The sequence below is a fragment of the Humulus lupulus genome, chromosome 9 (genome assembly GCF_963169125.1).
Source record: "Humulus lupulus chromosome 9, drHumLupu1.1, whole genome shotgun sequence".
NCBI classification, from domain to species: Eukaryota; Viridiplantae; Streptophyta; class Magnoliopsida; order Rosales; family Cannabaceae; genus Humulus; species Humulus lupulus.
This window is the reverse complement of record NC_084801.1, coordinates 15,699,460-15,724,041: the sequence shown is the minus strand read 5'-3', so window position 1 is coordinate 15,724,041 and position 24,582 is coordinate 15,699,460. Positions and strand designations below refer to the sequence as shown.

General features: G+C 37.3%; 2 protein-coding genes across 2 annotated transcripts; both read right to left on the bottom strand.

The window, feature by feature from the left end:
* Positions 1-11,428: 11,428 nt before the first annotated feature.
* On the bottom strand, positions 11,429-16,155 carry LOC133801994 (hydroxyproline O-galactosyltransferase GALT2). Its single transcript, XM_062240236.1, has 7 exons — positions 14,652-16,155; positions 13,923-14,155; positions 13,488-13,778; positions 12,773-12,901; positions 12,433-12,606; positions 11,943-12,050; positions 11,429-11,837 (listed from the first exon to the last, which is right to left on the bottom strand). The coding sequence occupies exons 1-7, from the start codon at positions 15,556-15,558 to the stop codon at positions 11,628-11,630; spliced, it is 2,052 nt and encodes a 683-aa protein (XP_062096220.1). The 5' UTR covers positions 15,559-16,155; the 3' UTR covers positions 11,429-11,627.
* Positions 16,156-22,761: 6,606 nt separating this feature from the next.
* LOC133802356 (small ribosomal subunit protein uS4y) lies at positions 22,762-24,281 on the bottom strand. The gene is made up of 3 exons (XM_062240656.1): positions 24,126-24,281; positions 23,583-23,964; positions 22,762-23,182 (listed from the first exon to the last, which is right to left on the bottom strand). The coding sequence occupies exons 1-3, from the start codon at positions 24,151-24,153 to the stop codon at positions 22,999-23,001; spliced, it is 594 nt and encodes a 197-aa protein (XP_062096640.1). The 5' UTR covers positions 24,154-24,281; the 3' UTR covers positions 22,762-22,998.
* Positions 24,282-24,582: the final 301 nt, after the last annotated feature.

Below are 24,582 nucleotides of genomic sequence, written 5' to 3'. Positions count from 1 at the left end.
TATCATGATATGACTGTTCATGAGCATATGAGTTTTCTTGCTGGGCTTCGGCTCACGGGTGCTTTGTGGTGCAGGTAAAGGCAAAAGGAAGCTGGACCATCCTTGAGTTGAAGGGCTTAGGTGATGACGTGTACATATGCAGCTACTCAACCAATACTTGGATGAGGTTTGAACGAGGAATTAGGGTTAAACCCTGTTTTGCCGCTTAGAACGGCCTGTTGTAAATATTTTCTTGTAATAGACTCTGAAATCATTTTTTTTTTGGATCCCAATGTATTCAGTAAACGTTCTAATAAAACGTTGTATCTTAACCAAAATTTTTAATCCCTAAACCGCTAATCATACTTAGTTACACGTTTATGGCCAAATGACTCGATTAGCAAGTTTAGCACTGTTTGCAATGTGCACTATAGCGGTCCCTGGAGTTGGGGCGTTACATCTACTAAGGAAAAACTCGTGATTATCCCATTCTTTTTGCAGATCTATGTGAATAATTCAATATCGAACTAGGTTCCGTTGTTTGATACTATTTTCCTTGGTACCCCTATCTGCAGATTATACTTTTTACCATGAAGTCCAAGACTTTCTTCGAGGTGATAGTGGCCAGAGGTTTGGCCTCAGTCCATGTGACAGTCAGTATCCCATGATCCGTAAGGGGAAAGATCAAGTAAAGCTGTGCAATCCCACACCGCTTGGGGAAGGTCAAGTGTGATGTGTCTAAGACTATGTAGCTATGGGACTACACAGTTGAAGATGGCTTAAATGGATTGATGGGTACTACCTATGCCAACAAAATGCATATTCTTTTCGGTAGCCCATCACTTGAGAACTCTAAAGTTAAGCATGCTTGACCTGGAGTAATCTAATGATGGGTGACCTCCTGGGAAGTTTTCCCAAGAAGCATGCGAGTGAGGACAAAGCACGCTGGAAAGACACGTGATGGTTTGTAGGGTGAGTCGTCATTCGGGGAAGCAACCATAGTGATGTGGGGCATCACAAATGGTATCAGAGCCTTGACCCAGCCGGAACTGTGGCCGATGGGGACGTCGGACCCCTAAGGGGGGGTGATTGTGACAGTCAGTATCCCGTGATCCGTAAGGGGAAAGATCATGTAAAGTTGTGCAATCCCACACTGCTTGGGGGAAGGTCAAGTGTGATGTGTCTAAGGTTGTGTAGGTATAGGACTACACAGTTGAAGATGGTTTAAATGGATTGATGGGAACTACCTATGCCAACAAGATGCATCTTCTTTTCGGTGGCCCATCACTTGAGAACTCCAAAGTTAAGCGTGCTTGACCTGGAGTAATCAAATGATGGGTGACCTCTTGGGAAGCTTTCCCAAGAAGCGTGCGAGTGAGGACAAAGCACGCTGGAAAGACACATGTTGGTTTGTGGGGTGAGTCGTCATTCGAGGAAGCAACCATAGTGATGTGGGGTGTCACAGTCCACTTAGTGAAGTAATCAACAATAACTATGACATATTTCACTCCCCCTTTCCCTGTGGGTAGGGATCCAATGAGGTCGATTCCCCATACTGCGAATTTCCACAGGGAGCTCATCATGGGGAGCTCGGTTGGTAGAGCTCGCAGGATTGAAATAAATCACTAACATTTGTCACAGTGTTTAACGTATTCGAACGATTCCACTTTTACTGTAGGCCAGAAGTATCCTTGCCTAATTACCTTTTTTGATAGACTATGCCCCCGGTATGATCTCTGCAAAATCCTTCATGGATTTCTTTGAGGATTTTTCTTGCCTCGGGTGGAGTTACACACCTCAATAATGGCATAGAGTATAATCTTCTGTACAATCTTCCCTCCAAGATAGTGTACCTTGGTATCTTGTACATTATTTTTCTAGCCTCATTCTAGTCTGCTGGGAGGCTCTCGATTTCGAGGTAATCTATTATGGGATTCATCCAAGTAGGTTGCGAGTCTATCATGTTGATGTCATCTTCTTCAAGCTCGGCTATGCTCGGTATCAGTAGAAATTCAACCGGCACCACATTGAGTGTACCGACTTCCTTGGTTGTGGTGAGTTGAGCCAAAGCATATGCATTCGAATTTTGCTCCTACGAAACTTGTTCAATTGCGTAAAACTCAAATTGCTCGAGTGCTGCTTTGACCTTCTCCAAGTAAGCTATCATCTTAATTCCACGAGCCTGGTATTCTCCTAAAACCTAGTTGACAACCAACTGGGAATCACTATAGCAGTGGATGGATTTTGTTTTAAGCTTGGAAGCTATTCGAAGTCCTACTAATAGTGCTTCGTATTCAACCTCGAAGCCAAACCGTAAGGCTGAGTGAAAATGATTTCCTATCGAAGTAATTAAGATAACTCCTACCCCCGATCCATTCTCGTTCGAAGACTCATCGACATAAAGTCTCCACAGCTCACGGGCTAGGGTTGTGACTTCCTCGTTGGTAATTCCTGTCCATTAAACTATGAAATCTACCAAGGCATGTCCTTTGATCATCGTTCTCAGGTGATATGTAATTTTGAACTACCCAAGTTTGACCACCCATTTTAACAATCTCCTAGATGCCTCAGGTTTTGGCAATACCTGTCTCAATGGTTGATTAGTCAACACGTGTGCAGGATGCGCCTAGAAGTAAGGTCAGAGTTTTCGAGATGCATGTATCAAGCACAAGGCTAGATTTTCCATTAATGGATATCTTGACTCTACCCCCAGTAACCCGAACAAGTACTGCGCTAATTGCATGCTCGGTTGTAGTGAGGTATAAGTACAATATTTCCCCTGTGACTGGTTTGGATAAGATTGGTGGTTCATCGAGGTGTTTTTAGGGGCTTGAAAAGCGAGCTTGCACTCATCTGACCATTCAAATTTCTTGCCTCCTCTCAAAGGATTAAAAAATGAAAGGCATCTGTCCGTAGATTTCGATATGAACATACTTAAGGCTGCCATTCATACCAGTTCTCCTGTTGGCAACAAGGTCTGAAATCCCCTAGCATACACACCACTAGGTCTACAAAGCTGATCTATCACTCTAGCAGATACAAATGAATGGGTGGCCCTTGAATCAAACAATGCACTATACAAAGAACCAGCACTAGAGATCTAACCTGTCACAACTGAGGGGCTAGCCTCCGCCTCAATCTGTGTCAAAGCGAATACCCTGGCAGGAGCAAGATTGTCACTCTGCTTCTGCTCCTCCTTCTTAACTTGAGGGCAATCCCTCTTCAGATGGTTGGCACTCCCATAAACAAAGCAGGCCCTGGTCCTGCACTCACCTTGGTGTCGACGCCTGCACCGTGGACACATAGGAAAACTCCTCCAGTCATCACTGCCACCCTGACGGCTAGTAGAAGCACCCCACACTCTCCTATCAGAACTAGGAGGAGTAAATGAATCTGGAACCCTTCTTTTCTGCTCACTGGGGCCACTGCCCCGACTAGACCCAACAAAAGGAGGCACCATCCTCCTGGCATCGCGCCTAACAGCGCTGTCCTTCCATATCTGATCCTCAGCCCTCTCTGCAGTAAGGGCCTTATCCACAGCTTGTGCATAAGTAGTAGTCTCTGGAATCAATGTAATATTCACATCACGGGCGATCATCACATTCAACCCCCGTATAAATCTATCCCTCCTGGCCGCATCCGTCGGCACTAAATCTGGCGCAAACTTCGCCAGTCTGTCAAATCTCAGGGCATACTCAGTAACTGATAACCTGTTCTGAGTCAGGTTGATAAACTCATCAACCTTCGTAGCTCGAACTGCTATGCTGTAGTATTTCTCATTAAAGATACTCTTAAATTCTTCCCATGTCATGACTGCAACATTCCTCCGCTGACTCACCACATCCCACCAGATGCGGGCATCCTCCCTAAGCATATAGCTCGCACAAGCAACCCTTTCACTTCCTTCGACCCTCATAAAGTCCAAGATCAAGGAAATCATGTTCATCCACTGCTCTGCCCGCAGTGGGTCCGATCCACCTTCAAAGGTAGGAGGTTGTTGCTTCCTGAATCTTTCGTACAAGGGTTCCCACCTGTTCTCAGTCACAGGCTAAACCGGCACTGGCACCACATTTTGCTGTATTGGCAACCCTGTAATTTGTGGAGGGGCCTGTTGCCTCATCTGACGGAGTTCTTCCTCTGTTCTCTGCAGTCTAGCCTCTATTTCGGCCAATATCTGTTGCCAGTTCTGTGGGGCAGGTGGAGGGTCCTGACCCTGGTTGTCATCCTCGGCCCTACTGCCGCGGAGTCTAGTTGATTGTCGAGGCATCTCAACAACTATGCCTGCAACCAACGACGCCGCTCATCAGGCATAATAACAACATCCAAAACCACCTCCCAAACACATCAGTCATCCACAATAATATCTCATATAACATACAACACACAACAGGCCATGCCCTAGCATCATGAATATGTTAACTCATTCATCATGCTCTATATAAAATAAGCAGGCATACAGGGCATTCAAACACATTTTCAGACATATTAGCCAATCTTACCAACCAACCCTGAGTTAAGCTTGTCACTGACTGCATGTGTACATGTTCGGTCAATCTCCAGAACCAATAACCTTGGCTCGGTCTGATACCAAGTTGTAATGCCCTACTGCCTTAGAGCCGTTACTAAGTGAGTTTAAAAACGTGCTTTCAACTCGCTAATCGAGGTGTTAAGTCAAACAGTGTAATTAAGCCATAAACAGAGGGAAAATGTAGAATTAACTCTATATCACTGAAGATCATAAAAGTTTGACACCTGGGATCCCAAAATACAGTTTAGAAATATTTACAACATAAAAATTGTACTAAGTCGGCTAAATGAAAAAATCTAAGTTCCTTTACACGAATTTCCCAAAATCCTCTGGCTGTGGTAGCTAGACTGGCCAAACATGTACACACCGCCTCACACCTGCTGTACTCATGGTTGGTTGATCTTCTCTTTACCCTTACCTGCACCACAGAGCATCTGTTTGCCTCAGCCCAGCAAGAAAACCCATAAACAGATAACATATGCAACATGTATACCAAGCATATAAACAGGCCACCAATTGGCTAAACACATACGGCCTAGCCGTCCCAGGCGTTACCAAGCCCTGGATTCGCGGACCACGCCGTGAGGATATCCCAGGTATCCATCTAGGGACTCGCCCTGGCAACTCGCACTCCATGTGCTCAGCGCTGCTCACGGCCCCTTGCCGTTCTCGGCCTTGCACTCAATGTGCCCAACGCCGTTCCCGGCCCTTCGCCATTCTCGGCCTACACCGTTCCCGGCTCTTTCCGATCATTCACATCACAATACATATAGCATAGCAAGCAAGTACAGAATTCTAGCATAGTCAGTTAAAGGGCTACGCCCCGCAGTTCTAACATATTGGGCTCGGCCCTGCATATCAATTCTATTCAAATACATTGGGCTCAGCCCTGCACATAAGCTCTATGGGAACAAGGGTTTTCTTACCTGAGTTCCGAGCTTTCTGAGCACCGATGCCCCGAGCACAGTCCTCTAATGTGAGCCTCGCCGAAACCCTAGTCACAACACATTAACAATGCCCATCCATCAAATTCTAACCCATTAAACAACTTCAAGCCATAACCCTAACCTCCGAGACCTTGAATTCTATCAATCCAGGTGATAAAATCCATCCCGAGCCTTCCCTTGAGTTCCCAAGCCTAAAATACCCTTAAAAACTCAAACTGGCACTAAGGGCCACGGCCCTACCCACAAGAGCCGCGGCTAGCCTCGAAACAGAGGCTAGCACCCCACTGACCCCCATACGAGCCGCGGCGCGCGCACCAAGCGCCGCGACGCGCATGAACCTCTCGGCCACCCATGGCCGCGCGCGCACACGGGCCGCAGCGCACCCCTCCTAGGGCCGCGGCTCTCACCTCCAAACCCAGATTTTTCCACCATTTTTCCACACCTTTTGTCAAGCCAATTCACCCAAAACTCATCTATTAAACCCAGATAACTAACACAATTATTTCAGCTTAGTAACAGCACCAAAACCCCATTGAATCCTACTTCAAAACACAGCCAAAATTCTCAAAAAGTAAACCAATCTTGACTAACATGCAATCCACAAAACCAGCAGAAATTCAAGACCAAACCTTAATGGTTAGAACTTACCTCTTGCTGAATTAAGCTTCTGAACCAGTCCCCCCTATGCTTCAATTTTCAAGCTTCAAGTTCCCTTAAATTTCCCCAGCTGAAATCCCTTAGCTTTAAGTTAATTTCCCTTAAGTTTCCCTTTGAATTTTCCTTAGAGAGTAAAGAAGAGAAGGAGATAAAAGATATCTCAGTTATGAAAGAGTGTGTATGTCGCTTTCCCCAAGGTTCTAAGTAATTCCTCCTTTTTGTTTTACTTAACTTAAGTCTAAAGGGTTACCTTAAGGCTCGGGGTACCAAAACGTTCCCGAAGGAAAAATGGTAATTTCCCCAATATTCCCGCCTAGACATTCTATCCTCAAATATATCTCCAGATATTTATTTCCATGTCCCGACAATCCCATAACACACCTAATACCCAAATTACCCCTCGACTCGCCCCGAGTCTGAATCTCAACCCTGTTGTGATTTTTCGACTAACCGCTCACCAGGACTGTCTCGGTCAGTGCTACACAGACATATCACATATATATAGCATTTATTACATTTATACCCCTAATATCCAGATGGGGTCCACATGCATATTTAACTTAACTAAACACGCATCATAATCATATATACACATAAATCCACATATTAGCATATTAAATCATTTATTGCCCTCCAGGCACACTAATCAAGGCCCTAAGCCCGATTAGCAAATTCGGGTCGTTACACCTAAGCTCTCCAACTCAAGGATGGTCCAGCTTTCTTTTGCCTTTACCTGCACCACATAGCACCCGTGAGCCGAGGCTCAGCAAGAAAACTCAATATGCTTATGAACAGGTAATAACATGTCACTGAATCATAATAGCATGCCTAGCAGTAATAGCCCTATTCCATGCATGTAAGGAAGTCCAAATAAATGATTGTGGACCCTGCCCTCCAGTATGGATGACTATCAAGTCAATCCTAAGTGAATATCAATAATGACTCTGGTAATCATGTTGGGGCTTGCAGCCCAATTAGATAAGTGAATATCAATAATGATTTTTGTAATCATGATCGGGCTTGCAGCCCAATCAAAAAAGTGAATAATGAGTCACAAACTTGAACCAGATAAATAACTAATAAGTCACGAACTTGAACCAAATAAGTAACTAATAAGTCACGAACTTGAACCAAATAAGTAACTAATAAGTCACGAACTTGGGCTTCGCACCCTAAGCCATGTGACGTTGCAATCACCTGAGCCTTTTGGCCCTGACTCTATGTAACTAGCCTTTAGACTAGACAAGCACTTTTGTTTTCATCGAACTTGGGGTCGGTCAAGCATTTCATGCTTATGTTGATAATGCTTAAGTCGATTAGATCTAATCTTTTCGGCTTGCGTTAAACACGCAATACCATTCTTGACTCGTAAGCCAATACCATACTTCCAGTGCCCAGTACCACTGTCGAACTTGACTAATAAGTCACAGTTTCACAATAAATACTGACACCATTGTCGTTGCTGACTAATAAGTCAGTACCATTCACAGGTAAGCAATGCAACCATGCATAAATCATATGCCAAATATCCAAATATAGGGCATTCAGCATGCTTACTCAACAATCACTAGCATAATTATGATCATGCACATTTACAGAGACTCAAGCTCTAATCAATTTCATATTCAATATTCATGTCATGTCCTAATCACATGTGCTGCTATGCATTTTCAATGCAATCAATGTCCATATATTGAGCACTCAACATGCCTCATCAATAACCATGCAATTCACATACTGGGTGCAGATTTCTTACCTTTGGTCTAAGCACATGTTACCAATAAACATCCTTAAGCACGATCCTGATTCCAAGCCCCTAGCGATAACCTAGTCACAACCATAATATAAAACCTCATAAAAAATGAGTAAATAATACTTCCAGACCCAACCCAAGCCTCCGGGATGTCGAATCCTACCCAATTGGGTAGTAGGATCGATCCCAGGCCCTTAGAGTTAAGTTTCCATGACTAAAAACCAAATTTGAGCAAAACTGCCCTTAAGCGCCGCGACCCTCCTCCAGCCTTGTGCCGCGCCCTGCCTCCAAACAGAGGTCGAGCCCTTCTCTACCTGTGCCTAGCGCTACGGCGTGCCACCTTGCGCCGCGACCCTAACTACCCATCAGCCAACTTTACCTTCTTCATCAAGCCTGGGCTGCGACACCCAATAACAGGGTAGTGACCCAACCACGAACCCAGCTGAAAACATCATTTTGTCCTTATAAAATCCTTCCAAAAACCTATCCAAACATCTCTGAATCCCAAAATCAAAGTTCCCAAACATCCTAATTATCCAACACCGATAAAACCCAAGCTTCAAATCATCCAAAAACTCATCAAAACATAAAATTCAATCGAATCTTAAAAATTCGGATTACCTACGATTGAGTCGTTTCCCAACTAAATTCTCCGGCTAAAAAGCTTCTAATATTTTCTACAATCGCTATGCCTCGATCATTGCTTGAATTTGAGTCCTAAAACTTGAGTTTCCTTCAAAAATGTGATCGGTGTCAAAAAGGGAACGAGAGGGAGAGAGAACGTTCTTCTTATAATTCTAATAGGTTATTTCAAGTTTAAGTAACCTCAAGCAAATCCTAATGCCCAGGGTCCCGAAAACGCCTCCCTGGGTAAAATAGTCAAAACTCCCAGAATTTCCCCCAACTCCCAATTTATCATCAAATATTTATTCCCATCACCCAATATCTCGGTAATGTGCTAAATACCCATAATACCCCCTGACTCACTCCGAGTCAAGTATGAATCCCGTTGTGACTTTCCTACTAGCTTGCTTCCTAGGATCGTCTCGTGCTCAGTAACCCAAGCATAACCAAATAATAACGAAGTACCACACACATACCACATATATGCCAAATATACCCAAAATGACCAAAATATGAAAATTTCCCAATTGAGCAGAAATGGGCCCACATGCATATCTAGTCATATTATAATATAACTCACATAATCACATAATGATACACATAAATATCACATAATCATATAACTCAAAGATTTGCCATCCTGGCTCCCTAATCAATGCCCTAAACCTTATTAGGAAATTTGGGCCGTTACTTTTATATTTTTTCAAATAAATATTGTTCTTACATATTATTTAAGTTCTTTTAAATTGAAATACATTCAAAGTATATGCATGAAAAGTATCATACTATCACTCATACTATTTTAGAATTTACAATATTATTGAGATTCCAATTGGAAAAATTAAAAATTGGGCCCCCTAAAAAAAAATCTTAAGTTCATTATGTTGACATTAAATTAGAAAAATAAGAATATGCAGCGGAATAGGATCTTTTTAAAAAAAATTATTAATACCAGCCAGGATTATGCATATATAGATATATTAAATAGCACATAAAATGAATAGAGATTATCTCTCGTAGCCTATCAAGTATCCTTGAATTTTTTCGTAAAATCAACGATCTTCCAATCCTTTCTGAAAGCTCACACCTTAGCATTCCAAGTCAATCCTCAAACACACAAGGACGTGTGTGGCACGTAGGAATCAAATGTTGATTTAGAACTCTCTAAATATATTCAGCACATGAGATCTAGAGAGATTTGAGAAGAGATGGGCTATAGAAATTTCTAGAATTTCAGGTTAAGGAAATTCTACCGTTTCTTTCTGGAGAAAGTTTGATAGTTAACTGCTTAATTCAACTTCTGAAAAACTTCTTATGAAAAGTATCACCTTTTTTTTCAGGTTTATAAAGATAATTAACTAATTTAATTAATATTTATTTTATTTAAAATAAAACTAACCAGTTACATTTATTTTAATTATTTAATTTTAAATCATATTTAAAAAGAATAATTAAATAAAAAAATTAATTCAAAATTCAAAATTCAAATCTCAGTGATAGAAAATATTCCTGGTAGGCGCCACTCACTGTGGAGTATCATTACTCTCCCTGATTTTCTCATTTGTTTGTTTAATTAATATTTAAGATAATATATTTATCCAAAATAAATATCAATTAATTCAAAATTAATTTTATCTTAAAGTATCAGTTTTGAATAAATAAATATATTATTATAAATATCTTATAATAAGATAATAAATAAACTCTCTCTATATTAATCCAAACATGATTAATATTTATGTTAACTATAGTTTATCAAAATAAAAACTATATTGTTAAATAATTAATGAATTCACAATTAACCAATTGTCCATAATTATCACAATTATTTCCTTGCCCTGAAAAATTAATTCATTTGCAATTTAGTCATTCTCTATACAAATCTTCCTTATGACATCCTTACCCTTGACAGTGTAGGACAGAGGTGACCTGGGGACCATGGACCTATAATACAAAGCTCCAATAAACCAGATTATTAATCAAATTCTTTAATCTAATAATCGTATTTATTAATTCCATGATTACTCTACTATAAATATAGAATTGCACTCTAAGTATTTATAGAATTATATTTACATAAATTTCTTTGTAGTCCATTGATATAATCAATAAATGTAGTTTTGTCCTCCACTTATTGGTTCGTTAATTAGAGTTAGTCAAAATTATCATTTTACCCCTCAATTACCTCTTGTTCTTCGCTGGTGAATAATTAATTTATAATCAAATTATAGATTTGAGCTCAATAATTATTCAGTTCCAGAAACAACCCTTAAGAGAACCAATATTCGATCCCTTAGGAAAGTATGGATTCCAATATTGTAAATCATGTTCCCAGCCATTCATGATATTGAATTTCCAAAACAAAAGTCACTAGCCTCATTATACTAGGAGACCTTAACGAGTGAATCAAAAGATCCAATAAGCACAAATAGGAGTTCATGATTACTCATGAATTAGACTGATCTACAAATAATCATTTATTATGATAACAATTAAATCTTTATGGAAAGCAGTAAGTTTATAAAGATAGTTAATTCATATCGGTTCTGTCATATAAAATCTCTATTATATACAGTACATTTACCAATATATCTATTCATATTAGTAATCTGAATCTAGATTACTTGCATTTTGTATGCTTAGTAAACCGTACTAGTATTCATTCATTAAAAATTTCTTAATTTAATATGATTGTGACTATTTTATTATAACACTAGTGGTTTAGGAGTAACAATTTAGGGTAGACCAGATAAGTCTGACCAACATAGAGACAAGTAAGTTGGGTCAATATCAAGCCAATGCTGGTGCTTACATGGCAGGTTCCGGTTGGTTCAATGCAATGAACTCAGGTCCAGCTGGATACTGAGTTCAACTATGATGACTCACTTGACAAGCATTGCTCACAAATCATTGACAGAGATTAATAACTTGGTTTGAACGTAGGGGCAAAAATCAGCAGGCAATTACTCACTGCTTTCAAAATTCATTGATAAGATTCTTAACTTAATGGAACATATGGACAAAAATAAAAACTAAAAATAAAGCAAAAGAAAGAATACAAGAGAGAGAGAGAGAGAGAGGGAGAGGACAGAAGAGTGGCATAATACTTTTAACAAAGCTCAAATGCTTCTTTCTTTTTCTATCTAAAGTTACAACAATGAGCTTGACCTCTAGCCAACTTATCCCAAAGACAGATCATTTGCCTTGGGGATTGGTAATGTGCAGTATAATAATCTACTAAACATCCATACTGACAAAACTTCCAGTTATGAGAATATTGGACGGCTGAGATCGAACTGTTGAATTGCTCAACCCACATTCCCATGCTCACATCTTCCATCTTGAAAAGCTAGATGAAGCAGACAGAGGAACATGATTTGTTTAAATATGTAAGTTTTCAGAGCACAGAAAGTAATAAAGGAGGTACCAAATCAGAGAGAGAGTAGAAACGAACCCTTAGGCTTCTGTTTCCATGTTGAGACACAACAAACTTAGCAATGTCACTTGAAATTATGTATCCAGGCCCATTGGCATATGGAGGATAAGCTTCTTCTGGCCATTCCTGTCACAAGCAGCAATAAAACTTTTGTTATGGGAAGAAAATAGAAAATATTAATATCCATTTCATTTCAGAAGTTTCCGATCTTCTAACTTACATAACAAAGGCGAAACTAGATTTACACAACACGTAATTGTGGGGAAACTATAGTACTTTCTATTCGTTCTATACCGTTGTTATGATTAGGCTAGGTAGTGGCCTTTGCAAGCTTAATTTGAGAAACAAATCCATCAAACTTCTATTTTTGGTCAATCAAAAAAAGGGGCTCCGAGTAAACAGAGCGAGACATTACAACATTACTTTTGAAAAGATAAACCACTCCAACCAAAGCAGGTAATAGACGAAAGATAAAAATTCAAGCACAAAATTAAGCCAACTTGCATACCTCATAAGTTACCGCCCATTTACCACTTCTAAGAGGCCGATGCAAGAGGTTGAGATTGCCCATATAAAGAGACTTTTTTCGAGATACGCCCTCAATCTCTTTCAAAACAGTGTCCACCCTTATAAATGTGTCATCATCACACTTCATGATGTATGCAGCCGTCACATTCTGAACCTGCATTAAGATTTATATGACTATTGATCAGAAGCAATAAAAACTCTCACCAAACACAATAAATTTCCAAACTATTGACAGAGAAAATGAGCCACGTTTAATTCAGAAAGCTCCATCATAAAGATTCATTGAAAGAAGATCAGAGAGTAAAACGAGAACTACTTACCCCATACTCACAAATAGCAATAGTTTTAAGAACAACAAGCTCATAGCGATCCATGAAGGGTAAAATCACAATATCACCGAAGTAAGCAGCCTCCTTCTTCATCATCAAATTCACCTCCTTCCTTGGATTCTAAACATCCATTTGAGAAATGAGTCTAAACATCATATATGAAAAGAATATGCTAACAGAAAAAATTTTAAAACAGAAAATCAATTTAATCATAAATAAATTTACACGCACATATATCATAGGATGTTTATATGCTCATTTAATAATCTATGGTAGCATTCAGAATCAGAAAGGCCAACAAGGAGGTTATCACCAACAGAGTAAGATTACTCCACAAGTAATAGAGGACTTGGCATGGGGAATTCTGTGCAGTGCATTTTATATGCCCATGAAATTACCCATAGCCACAATCACAGCACATAACTGGAACAATCTTTCTATGTTATGTTGTAATATGTAAGAATAATGTGGCACTTAATACTTATAAACCACATATTTAATGAGAATGAGGTATGCTAAAAGATCGAAGAAGCCCTCCACAGAAATTATTCTTGTCATAAAAGTATAGCTATATATCAAGAACTTGTGAAAACCCAATCCACTAGACCTTTTGAACAAGGTTAGCAAGACTAATCCACTTCGTCAACCTGATACATCAGAAGTTATTAAATTCGGTAAATATGCTAATAGAAGGCAAAATCCTTACCAGTGCAACAAAGAAGCGTACAACTACACGTGAAGATTTGATTGCTGATGATTGCATCCAAGTTTTTCTCACAGCCATCCGCTCTGCGAAGTGATTGGTAGCAGAGAGAACTCCAATGAAAACTTGCACAGGGTTTTTAGGTACAGGATGGGATTTCCACTTCTCCGACATTTCTAATACTCTTCGAGGGGAGAAACTTGGATGTGAAGCAGGCAGAGATGTAGCATAAACTGAATGAATATCCACTTCTCCTTTAACTGCTAATCCTGTTGCATCTTCAAGTGTAAAACCCTAAATGTATAGAGAAAAGGTGAAACCGAAGAAAGAATTTTAATGTATCATACAACAAATTGGTAAAGAAAGTAAAGGAAAAAAAAATAGCTGTAGTAAAGTGAAAAGGCTCTAATAACATGCCCATTATGTGCAAATAATTACCGTTCGATATGGAAATGAGGTCACATGCCTACCCCCAACAGTAATATGATATCCTTCTACACCAGCACGTATGGTCAAAACAAAGAGTCTACCCTCCACAAATGGAAATGGCCAGGTCACTTCTGGCTTTTGCTCACGCCCTATGAATCGCTTGAACCATGAGGTTGTCTTGGACTCCTTTGAATCTACAATATCATTCCTCATCCACTTTTCACATCTCCGAAATCCATCAACTGCCAAATATATGGAATAGAAACAAGTTATAACAAAACAATGCAAGGGTGAACTGACCGTGTAGAGAAAAAGAAAAAAAGAAAGAAAGAACATTAGTTAACTGAGAACATTTGCAAAAACAATTACAACACACAAGCAAAAATTGGGAAAGAGAAGACAAGAGCATAAGTTAAGAACATAAGCAATAGTAAATACAAGATACAAGCAAGAATTTAGCAATAAGGAGCATAAAATTTTAGTAAAAGCTTTTAGAGGTCACTAACTCTTTAGCAGTATATATATCCTTATAAACGATTTATATTTCCCCCAATCTAATACAATATTTTCTTCTCACTGCTAAAAAATAATAGTTATTGATTCCTTTCTCACATGAGTATATTCAAAGTAGGCTTTTATTGTTATTGAATAATGGGTTTGATGATATTCCTATAATATTATTTCTTTGGCCGGCATATGCATAATAAGAGAACTATAACTAAAGCAAATATATCATACCAAGCATGTCTTCGTCACTTTTTGATGGTAAACCATCACACCTTTGAGCTCCCCCCCATTGCATCCTGTAACAGGTGTTGTGCTCTATGACTGGTCTGTGGCTCCAATCTCCTTTCAGTCGAGGATTCAAGTGCATAATCTTCGGTGGGTCCTCTCCATCCACTGCCTTCAAACCTTGCAATTCAACCATGAATTGTGAAACCATAACCAGTGGATCGCCACGCCTCAACTTTGCGAGCTGGGGCACAAACTCCTGATGAGCATAATGAGGTGTTCCCACTACAGTAATAGAAGAACCAGCAGCAAGCCCACAAGGAAGGAACATCACTCTATCTCCCACTGCCAATTCTTCTCCGCTCATTGATAACCATGAAGGACACGACTCCGGCTTTCCCTCCATTATAGAGGTCTCAGCAGCCTCCTTTACATCAAGTTTATCTAACTCCTCCCAAGCCTTCAAGCCTAATGTCCAAGCCTCATCTGCCATTCTCTCAAGCATCGACAAATTATTCGTCCTATTCCTCCGTTTCATAATATCACCAGTTATTCGACCATACCGATGTTGAAGCGGTCTTATAGGTGCAGAGCCATTTCTCCCCTCTTCCAATGGTTCCTCATTAGGCCTGACTGGGGCATCTTGGTTTTGGTTATCTTCTAATTTCCGGTGAAATGTATCCTTATAAACAGAACTGAAAAAAGGTTTGTTTATATCTGCATCTTCAGAATCCCTCACCTTTGTTCCATCCAATTCAATATAACTATCATCACCATTCAACACTGCTGCACTTTCTAAAAACTGGGGAAACTTAAACGATATGAAAACCAAGTATAATGCCGCTAAAACCAACAAAAGGTGTGATAATCTGAACCTCCTAGACACCAGAGGTTCACCTTTTGGTCTTTTCATTTCTACCAAAAAAAAAAACCGCCTACAACACAATCCTCTCTACCATAGCCAAAAGCTTCTCAAACCCATTTTAGTAAATATAAACAGGAATCCAAAAACAACCACCAAAACCAGACAAAATCCTCGAACAAAACGACACCCAATACTAGATAACGATCAACAAATGAGAAAAACCAAACCTTTTTACGAATCAACAGCTGGGGTTGCCAAAACAACCAACCATAAGCCGAATTAATTCACAGGGATCGATTTTTTCCAAAAATCAAGCGATGTTCACAATTCCAAAACACAAAAGCGACCCAAACCCGTCAAAAGCTGACTCGCCAAAAAGCTGTATTCATCGTAATCTCACCGGCATTCTTTACATGGTGCTCGATCTCGACCTGGATTACAAACCCAATCTTGAGACGGTTCTAAAATGGCCGATTTGAAGCCAAATATCTAGAAAGAGAGAATAAAAGACGGTGTGATACAGAAAGGAGGGAATTAGAAAAATGAACATAAAAATTAAGTTTAAAAAAAAAAAAATTAATAAAAGTAATTTAAGAATGAATGACTTAAATAAAAAAGAGAATTTTTCTTGACTTTGAAACAGAAAGCAGATAAACTGTTGATTTCATTCTCCAATTTTTTTTCTCTCTCATGTTTTTTTATATAAATATATATTATATTTTAATCCATCTAGGCTGGAATAAGCACTAACTATTTGCTTGCAATATTATAAATGGTGTGAAGTTTTTTTACTAAAAAATATTTTGATTTTATTAAATTTAAAATCTTACCTCTTTTATAATTGTAATGACTTCACTTTATTAGATTTAATAGATATGAAAAGAAATTAATTTAATGAAGTGTAAGATTATATGATCATAAATATCATAATTATTTGTAGTGACAACTTTTTCAACTTATTTTTAATAAGATAGATAGCGTTATAATGATATCAAATTTGGTAATAGAGCATTGCGAACTCACAACAACATTTTTTATAGATTTTACTGCTCAAAAAATAATAAATATATAGTAAGAGGAATGCTTAGCACGATTCTTAGGTCATAAAAGCCGTAGATTGTATTTGTTTATGTATAAAATAAGTTATATTTAAATCTCAATATACAAGTGTTATACCTACTTTTTAGAGCAAGAAGGGGTAGTAGAATTATACAACGTGAATACTGATTAAGCTAGGACTAAAACATAGAAGGGGCTAAAAAAATTTAAATAAAAATTATACGAATACATATAAACACATAATTCTTCCTTCAATTTTAAAGGAGACCAATATATACATGAATTTTTACATATATTTATATTAATTTTTTCAAAAATATAATGTCGTAGTACATGAGTGAGAATGAAGCCCAACCAGCCTTCTATGTCCAAATGTCTTTCCCGAGCATCATCAAGCACATTCCTGCGAGCTTGTGGTGAAGAAGATGAGACAAGATCTCATCTCGTACAACACATACAAAAGAAGGTAAAGACAAAAGAAAAGACTCCTTGTGAGAAGGGGTTTGAATTGGATCATTGTACATGAAGCATTCAAGAGACATACAAAGTTATTTCTCAACATCTTTTTATTGTTTCATTCTTTCACTATTCAACTCCAAAATCCAAAGGCTTTGTTTTAGTTGTGCTCATTCCCATCAAGTGTAATCACTTATTAGTTTCATGCGTTAACAATTATATTAAACATTTTTTTTTAAATATATGATATCACTTAATCGTAATGAACCACTTAAAAATGTAAATTTACAAAGTAAACCACTTAATTAAAATAAAACACCAAATATATATCAAAATATAAACTTCATTACACGATAAATAAACATGTTGGGTTAACATGCATGCGGGCAGTAGAACAAAACATAAAACTTAATGCAAAAGGTTACAACTCAATAATCAAAATATAAGTAAATGTAGAAATAAGATAAAGAAGAGAATTATAAGAACTACAACTCTAAAATAAAATATACAAATAAATATGTAAATAGAAAATAGAAGAAGAGAAGACAAAATCAATAGTAGAAAAAAATTAAATAACAAGAACTAAAGCAAAACTCTCTCACTCACACAAGTGCATTGAAGATCACTAACTTGAATAAGGTTTACAACATTTGTCCAAAAGTTTATTTCTCCTTATCTCAAGCACTAAGGGAATCTCTCAATATTGGAAGTAGTTCTCTCAAATAATCAAGTATTTTTGTGTATTTCTAGTCAAGTGCTCCAGTTGATATAAATAGAGTGTATTACAAGTGAGCATTAGGCACCTATAGAGTTTGAGATACCTTTTGAATTTCAAATTCCACCAACCTCATGGTTGTTATCAATGTTTAATTGAATGTTTATGGAATTAAAATGGAGATTTGAGAGTTACTTAGGATGTTAAAACTGTTCAAATTGGAAAAAAGTGAAAAATGGTTTTGGTTGTCAGTCTCACTAGCCGCGGCTAGGAGTATCAATGGCCACGGCCACTGACCTCTGTCCCCCAGGGTGCGGCCAAGGATTATCAGTGGTCGCGGCTACATCTCCAATTTCAACAACAAAATTTCAGTTTTTCCAAAAATGTCACAAACTCTTTCTCACCTAATTTTGTAACTTCCGTACACCTAATGGGAGTTAAAAACATGTCTCCAACAACCATACTTCATAATGGCTTTGTGAAATCCAAACTCAAATGTGTAACACACAATCTACACATTATTGGGCAATATTTGAGAATTACAAATTTGTAACTGATTTTATAATTCCAAAATATATCACATTTGGACATACATACACATGTACAATTTTGTGACTCTCAATAATATGTTACAAGTTGTGACAAATCACATTTTGTCACATTATTTAATCTATCATTATATTATTTAAAATAATATAACATTCTTTCTTTCTTTCTTTTGTGTGTTCTATGTTTGTCTTTTCGGTACTAGTAGTAATTGTAATTGTGAAGTTTGTTAAAGGGGACTTTCCAGTGCTTATTATGGCATACCATGTTACTGATAAGCTGCCATTGCATCAAACGAGGTTGCAAGGAATAGTAACAACAGTCTTTGTGGCTTTGCAAGCACCAGTAGATCAATACAAGGTTATGAGATACCAAATCATGGGAAAAACAAGGTTCTGTATCGGACTTTCACTGCACCGTAGAGAGCCGTCGTTTACTACACCCTTAATAATGCTATTGCTCGGAATAAACTCAGTGTGATTTTTTTAGATCGAAAAATATATTGAGAGTGTTCTTTTCTAAAAAGTAATCGCTCTCTTTTTAAAGAAAAAATAGATTTTTTTAACGAAAAAAAAAACGTTTTATTAAAACGTAGGAGAGGTAGTTGGAATCCTGAAAAAGATAAAGAGAATAAGTCTTCAGTTTTACCGAATACAATACCAACTCAGCTCGAGTCGGTCGGACGATGTGCGCGTGTGTGGTGGTTAGGTGAGCCTTTGTGTGACTCCTCCCTCTTCCACAAAAGTGGGTACTCAAGGGGTACAATCCCAAGGCAAGTCCACTATTTATATATCCTTACAAAGTAGTATTTTAAAACAATGTGGGACTCTTCCTCTAGGGAGTCAATAAAGCACATTTTCTATTTTTTTAATAATTCATACTTATATAGATTATAAGTTCCAACATAATCAAATGGTTGAATTACATTGAAGATGAAAATGTTGTTTGATTTATATTCTTCTCTTTCATTTTGCCATTCTGCGGGTCTAGATTTTAATGTCTGTTGCAGAAACTCAAGTAGATGTATTGTATTAATTTCAAAACTGAGCTTATTCTTCTTCTCGTTTTTTGTTCATTCATTCTTTCCTTCATTCGCCCAGACCCCTTAAAAACTAGTTAAGTATATTTTAGTTCCAATAGCTTACTATTGCCAGTTTGAGTTCCAATAGTTAAGTTTTACCATTACTGCTTCATATATTTTGTTCTGTATCATATTATCTGAAACTGAGAATTACTATCATCACTCTAATAATAGTGGAGTAATAAACTCTGTTGAGTGAAGAATAATTAACTTTGACAAATATTCTTCAGTTTCTTACTGTAAATTTTAAGCCAATCTATGTATGTCTTGTTTTCTGCATTTGTTCTAGTTAAAAATGCCAAATTAATGTAAAAAATTGCTAGTCAACTTATTATGAATAAAAAAATTAACAGTATGATAATGATAGCAGAAGAAAAATGAACAGTATGAGATATTGTGCGTTTTGTATTGGTGATTCTTACAGGTTTTAATGTAATTAAGAAACCTTACCTTCAACTTGTGTAACCCAGATTTTGAGCCTATTGTAAGTATTGTCATCCCTTGTTACCATAAATATGTCTATATGACCTATACACGTACTATATTACACCCACAGCACTATATTTAACTACAATTGACACACTTGCACAGACCGAGTAAACCTGCTATGTATGTATTGTTTACTGCTTACTGGCTTGATTATTTATCATCAATTTTATTCTAACAAAAACCATTCCGTCTCGTGGGAGTAGTTTTTCCAAATCCCAACTAATTCTATTAATGAGTTGTTTGGTTCTCAACTATCATAACAACCCCATTAGTTTTCAGTCCTTGGTCTATAAAAGGACTTGTGGGATTCACTTGTTAAAGAGACACAAGACACAAAACAGAAAAGAGAAAAACGAAGAGAGAAAGAACTCAGTGAAGAGCACTACACAGATGAAATATCAGAAAAGCCAGATTAGACGAGAGAGCTCAAGTGTGGAAATCAAGATTGAGTATTGAGAAGGTTGTGAGAGCTGGGTTTGAGGAACTGTATTGAGAAGCACAACTGTTGGGAAAGTGCTTGCTCAGGGATTGAGAGGAAAACACCTGTGATTGAGTGTTTAGAAAGTTTGATCCAAGATTGTTCCAAGAAGCTCCATTGAAGCCTTGTACTCATTTCGTTGATTGAATAAAGAAGAGATAGTGGTTCCTAAAACTGGATTAGGTTCAAGATCACATTGATCTTGTTCTGAACCAGTATATATACTTGTGTTGATTTATGCTTTCATATTTTTCGTTTTTTAATTGTTTGATAATTAGTCTTGCTGATTTGTGTTCTTAGATTCATTTCTGGTTTTCCGAGATTCATCTGAAGTTCTTAAACTGGGAAATTTATCCTCATTTCCAACAAGTCTCTTTGTAAAGACCCAATGTTTTCTTCAGTTGTTCTAGGTATATAAAGTTGCATTTGACAAGATCACAAGCCATTTCAAAAACAAGAAGCTTAAGGGTATAACAAAGAAAATTTGTGAGAAGATCTGCAGTAAAATTATACAAGCAATAAGCTGCTAACAACTGAAAAAAAAAAAAAAAAAAAATCTGTCATCAATTCATGTCTCAAGTCAACTATTTAAATTCATATTTTCTAACTTAAAATTTATGTTAGAAATAATGCTTCATAGTAACTATATATGGACTTTCGTTCCCTTAAGAAAAATTTTGTGACTTCCTTCTCTATTTTAATTGGTTGATTGGGTTGGTTTATTCAGAGAAGGTTATGCCTTCGGGTCAACACGAAATTGATGGGGATTGCTAAGCAGACTAATGATCTGCCAGTTTGATTTAACTGAGTGTTTACAACTTGTTGACTAGTATGTGTCCCTTCTCATCTTTTTGTGGAATTTAGTTACTTACCAACCTTTCAAGACTTTCAATTTATGATACCAGATTAATATTGAAGCTATAACTTGTGTTTTGTTAAGATATGGAACCTTTAGTTTAAATATGATGCAACCACAACCACGGGAAAGCATTATAATGATTGCTAAAAGTATATGGAAGTGACATACAAGATTAGTTTTGGAGTTTTGTAATCATCTAACTGGGATAATAGAATCTTAATGTTATTATTCTTTTCATTAGACTTAGATATGTATGAATATCGTGTAAAATAAATGGATTTTTTCTTAAATAAATATTTTTGTAATTTCTTTTTACATATTTAAACAACTAAATATCAACAAAAACAACATAAAAACAATTTGAAAATAACACAAAAAAAAAAAAAACAGTAAAAATTGAAAAGAAAAAAAAAATCTTTAACTGTAGAAATGTAATATTTAAGTAAAATTAAGTATTTTCGGTAAAAATATCAATTTATCTCGCTTTGAAAAAAATCCCTTGTTTTTGTCAATTTTGCAGGGCTTGATGCCTCCAAAGCTGTGTAATTACAAGCATTTGAATAATATAAGCTTTTATCCTCGTATAAATTTTATGTATACTACGGATAATTTGAAGAACTTTACAGGATTGTTCTGTAGTTCTTTGAATTCTAGACAAATTTAAAAGAGGAAGATCAAGAGTAAGTGAGGCAGATTCCCAGTGTTTGGATGGAATGAAATGAAATTGTAATGGTAATAAGAATAGGTATGAGACTGAAAAGGGAATGAAACTATGTTTTGAAAGGGAATAACATTCTTCCTAGAATTTTGGCATCAACATAAGATTCAGGTTACTAACTGAGCGTAGTAATTGAATTGCATATTCCATAAGAACCAATATTCATACTTAACATTCTAATTTCTTGTTGAACCTTGGACTCGACTCAACACCGGAATAAGAAGAATTACAATGTTATAGATTACCATTTGTAATAGAATTACACAATAAAAATCACCTACACTTGTCTCTATGGTAGAAAACTTAGTGAACTTTCCTTGAGATAAGAGGAAAGGACTCCCCAAAAGCAGAGGAGACTCAATAATTAGAATAACAACTAGCAGGGAGCTCACAAGGATTGATATCCCCAGCAATATTCATGGCAAAGACCCATCTGTCAATATTACATCAAAATAATTGGAGTTCACAGAATCGTATGAAAAGGAAAAACAACTTAAAGACTTCAGCGCCTGTGCAAGATAAATCAAACTAGAGACACTTGTATCCTCCTGCAAAATCCTATCATTGAAATGGTTAAACTCTGCTACAGAGTGACCTTATAAACTGCAACAGTAGAGGCCTCTCTCATGCTACTTCACTCTTAAAGCCTACAGCTCCGTGCACATCTCGCCCAACAACAACAATTCTAATACTCCTAATCAAACAAAACATGAAAATTAATCTTAGTCCGTCCATGAGGACACAAACCATCATGGAAACAGCAGACAGGGGAGCATACGGACCTAAAATTAGTAAATAAGCACTGATTTAATACCAATGCACAATGTATGACTAAAACGATAAACTCAAATATCCAAACCTATACCATGATTTCAATGTGATTGCATCATACTTGTAAACCAGACAATGAATTTGGAGATGTGAAATGTGTTCAGAAGGGGTACATATCACACATTCTTAAACTAAAGTCTCATAACAAAATCCATGATAGAGTTGACAAAAAGCAAAAAATAGAGTTGAAAAAAAAAACAAAAAATCTGCAAGGGATACAGAAAAGGCTAGACTAAAAGACTCAATGGGAACTACTTCATTCTTCGTCTTCCTCATCTCCATCTCCACCAGCAGCCTTCTTGGCAGCTGCCTTCTGGTTCTTTCGCTTCACTCGGCCAGGGCGACCACCTCCGAAGGGACTTGTGAGAGAGAAGTCAATGTGTTTCTGAGAGTCAACCCTAACCATGAATGAGGGGATATTGACTACTTGCCTCCCAACCCTGAGAAGAATAAGAGTTGCCAGTATTGTAAGATAAGAGCAGTCTATACAGATGGAAGTGAACAAAATAGACTTAAGTATTGCAGATGAAAAGGCAACTAACTGAGACCCGTACCGAGTTACTAGTCTAGACTCATATTTAACAAATCAATCCATTGAGTTCACATGCAGAGAATGCAGTGACATAGATCACTAAATACCCCTAATGTGAAGTCATCCACAAAATAGAAACATACAAAACCAACTTAATACGGCCACAATTACCCACAAAATTACCACATAAAATGATACCTTTAAGGCAATAAGACAACAATTGTTCTGAATTACACAAGTACTTGGGGAAAATGAAAGCAATATGAAAAAACAGAAGTAATTTATTAATAGGATGTTGATATTGATACCTAATGTGCCTTTGCCTGATGAGAACTCGAGCATGGTGGATGGACTTAGCCATACCAGACTTGAATACAAGGGTCTGAAGACGGCGCTCCAAAAAGTTCTCCACAGTAAGTGCGAGAACGTAATCGAGCTTGTTCTGGCTCTCGTCCAACAGCCCATATCTGTTCATCCTCCTCAAAAGGGCTTCCCCCTCGAAAATACGACGTGGGTTTTTCTCATCAAGGGTCAGAAGCATTCTTGCATTGTTACGGATTCGGCTCAACACATATTGGACTCTCCACAGCTCTCGCTTGCACCGCAGACCATACTCTCCAACAAGCTTCAGCTCAGCGTCCAAACGCTCCTTCTCGTAAGGGCGTCTGGGCTTCTTAAACGTCTTCCCATCTGCACAACACGATGCGGATCAAAACGAAGAAGATTTTCTATATCTTTGTGATTGATGCGATTAAAAATAACACGAAGCAGATCATTCTAAGATGAAATTCTCTAACAAAATTCAGATCAAACTAACAAATTTCATATCGAATCAAATCAGAAATACTTACAGTTCCTGTAGAAGTTGACGTGAACCATGGCTTGATCAGATGGAGAAGAGAAGGAGGAGGAGAAGGAGAGTAGGGTTTCCTGTGATAAAAGCTAGGGTTTTGAGACGTAAAGTTTAAATATATAGTGGAATAAACTTTACAAATGACACGAAATGTTTGTTATTTTTCTAAACTTGATATTAAATTGTTCTATTTTTGTAAAACATTTTATCAGGCTAAAAATTGAGAACCAAGCCCAGTCCAGTTGTCTGGTAGCAAGCCCAATTTACAGGAAATTGCCATGGAAATGCTTTTGTGCCCTTTCATAATAAATTACATGAGATTTTTTTATAAACTTCGAATAGTTTTTTTTTTAAAGTTTTTTATGACATAATTTTTTATTTATATTTTTATGGGAGTATTTTTCCTATATATTTGTAGACTATATTTTATATTTTATACTTTTTTTAGTATCTAT

What these genes read in the sequence shown, in the direction of transcription:
- LOC133802356 (XM_062240656.1), bottom strand. Translation starts at nt 24,153, where the DNA reads ATGGTTCACGTCAACTTCTACAGGAACT. An exon ending in CGTCAACTTCTACAGGAACT is followed by an intron (nt 23,965 to 24,125) that starts GTAAGTATTTCT and finishes CGTGTTGTGCAG; the next exon opens with ATGGGAAGACGTTTAAGAAG. An exon ending in ATCAGGCAAAGGCACATTAG is followed by an intron (nt 23,183 to 23,582) that starts GTATCAATATCA and finishes TATTCTTCTCAG; the next exon opens with GGTTGGGAGGCAAGTAGTCA.
- LOC133801994 (XM_062240236.1), bottom strand. Translation starts at nt 15,558, where the DNA reads ATGAAAAGACCAAAAGGTGAACCTCTGGTGTCTAGGAGGTTCAGATTA. An exon ending in AAGTGACGAAGACATGCTTG is followed by an intron (nt 14,156 to 14,651) that starts GTATGATATATT and finishes TATATTTGGCAG; the next exon opens with TTGATGGATTTCGGAGATGT. An exon ending in TTGCTATTTGTGAGTATGGG is followed by an intron (nt 12,607 to 12,772) that starts GTAAGTAGTTCT and finishes ATCTTAATGCAG; the next exon opens with GTTCAGAATGTGACGGCTGC.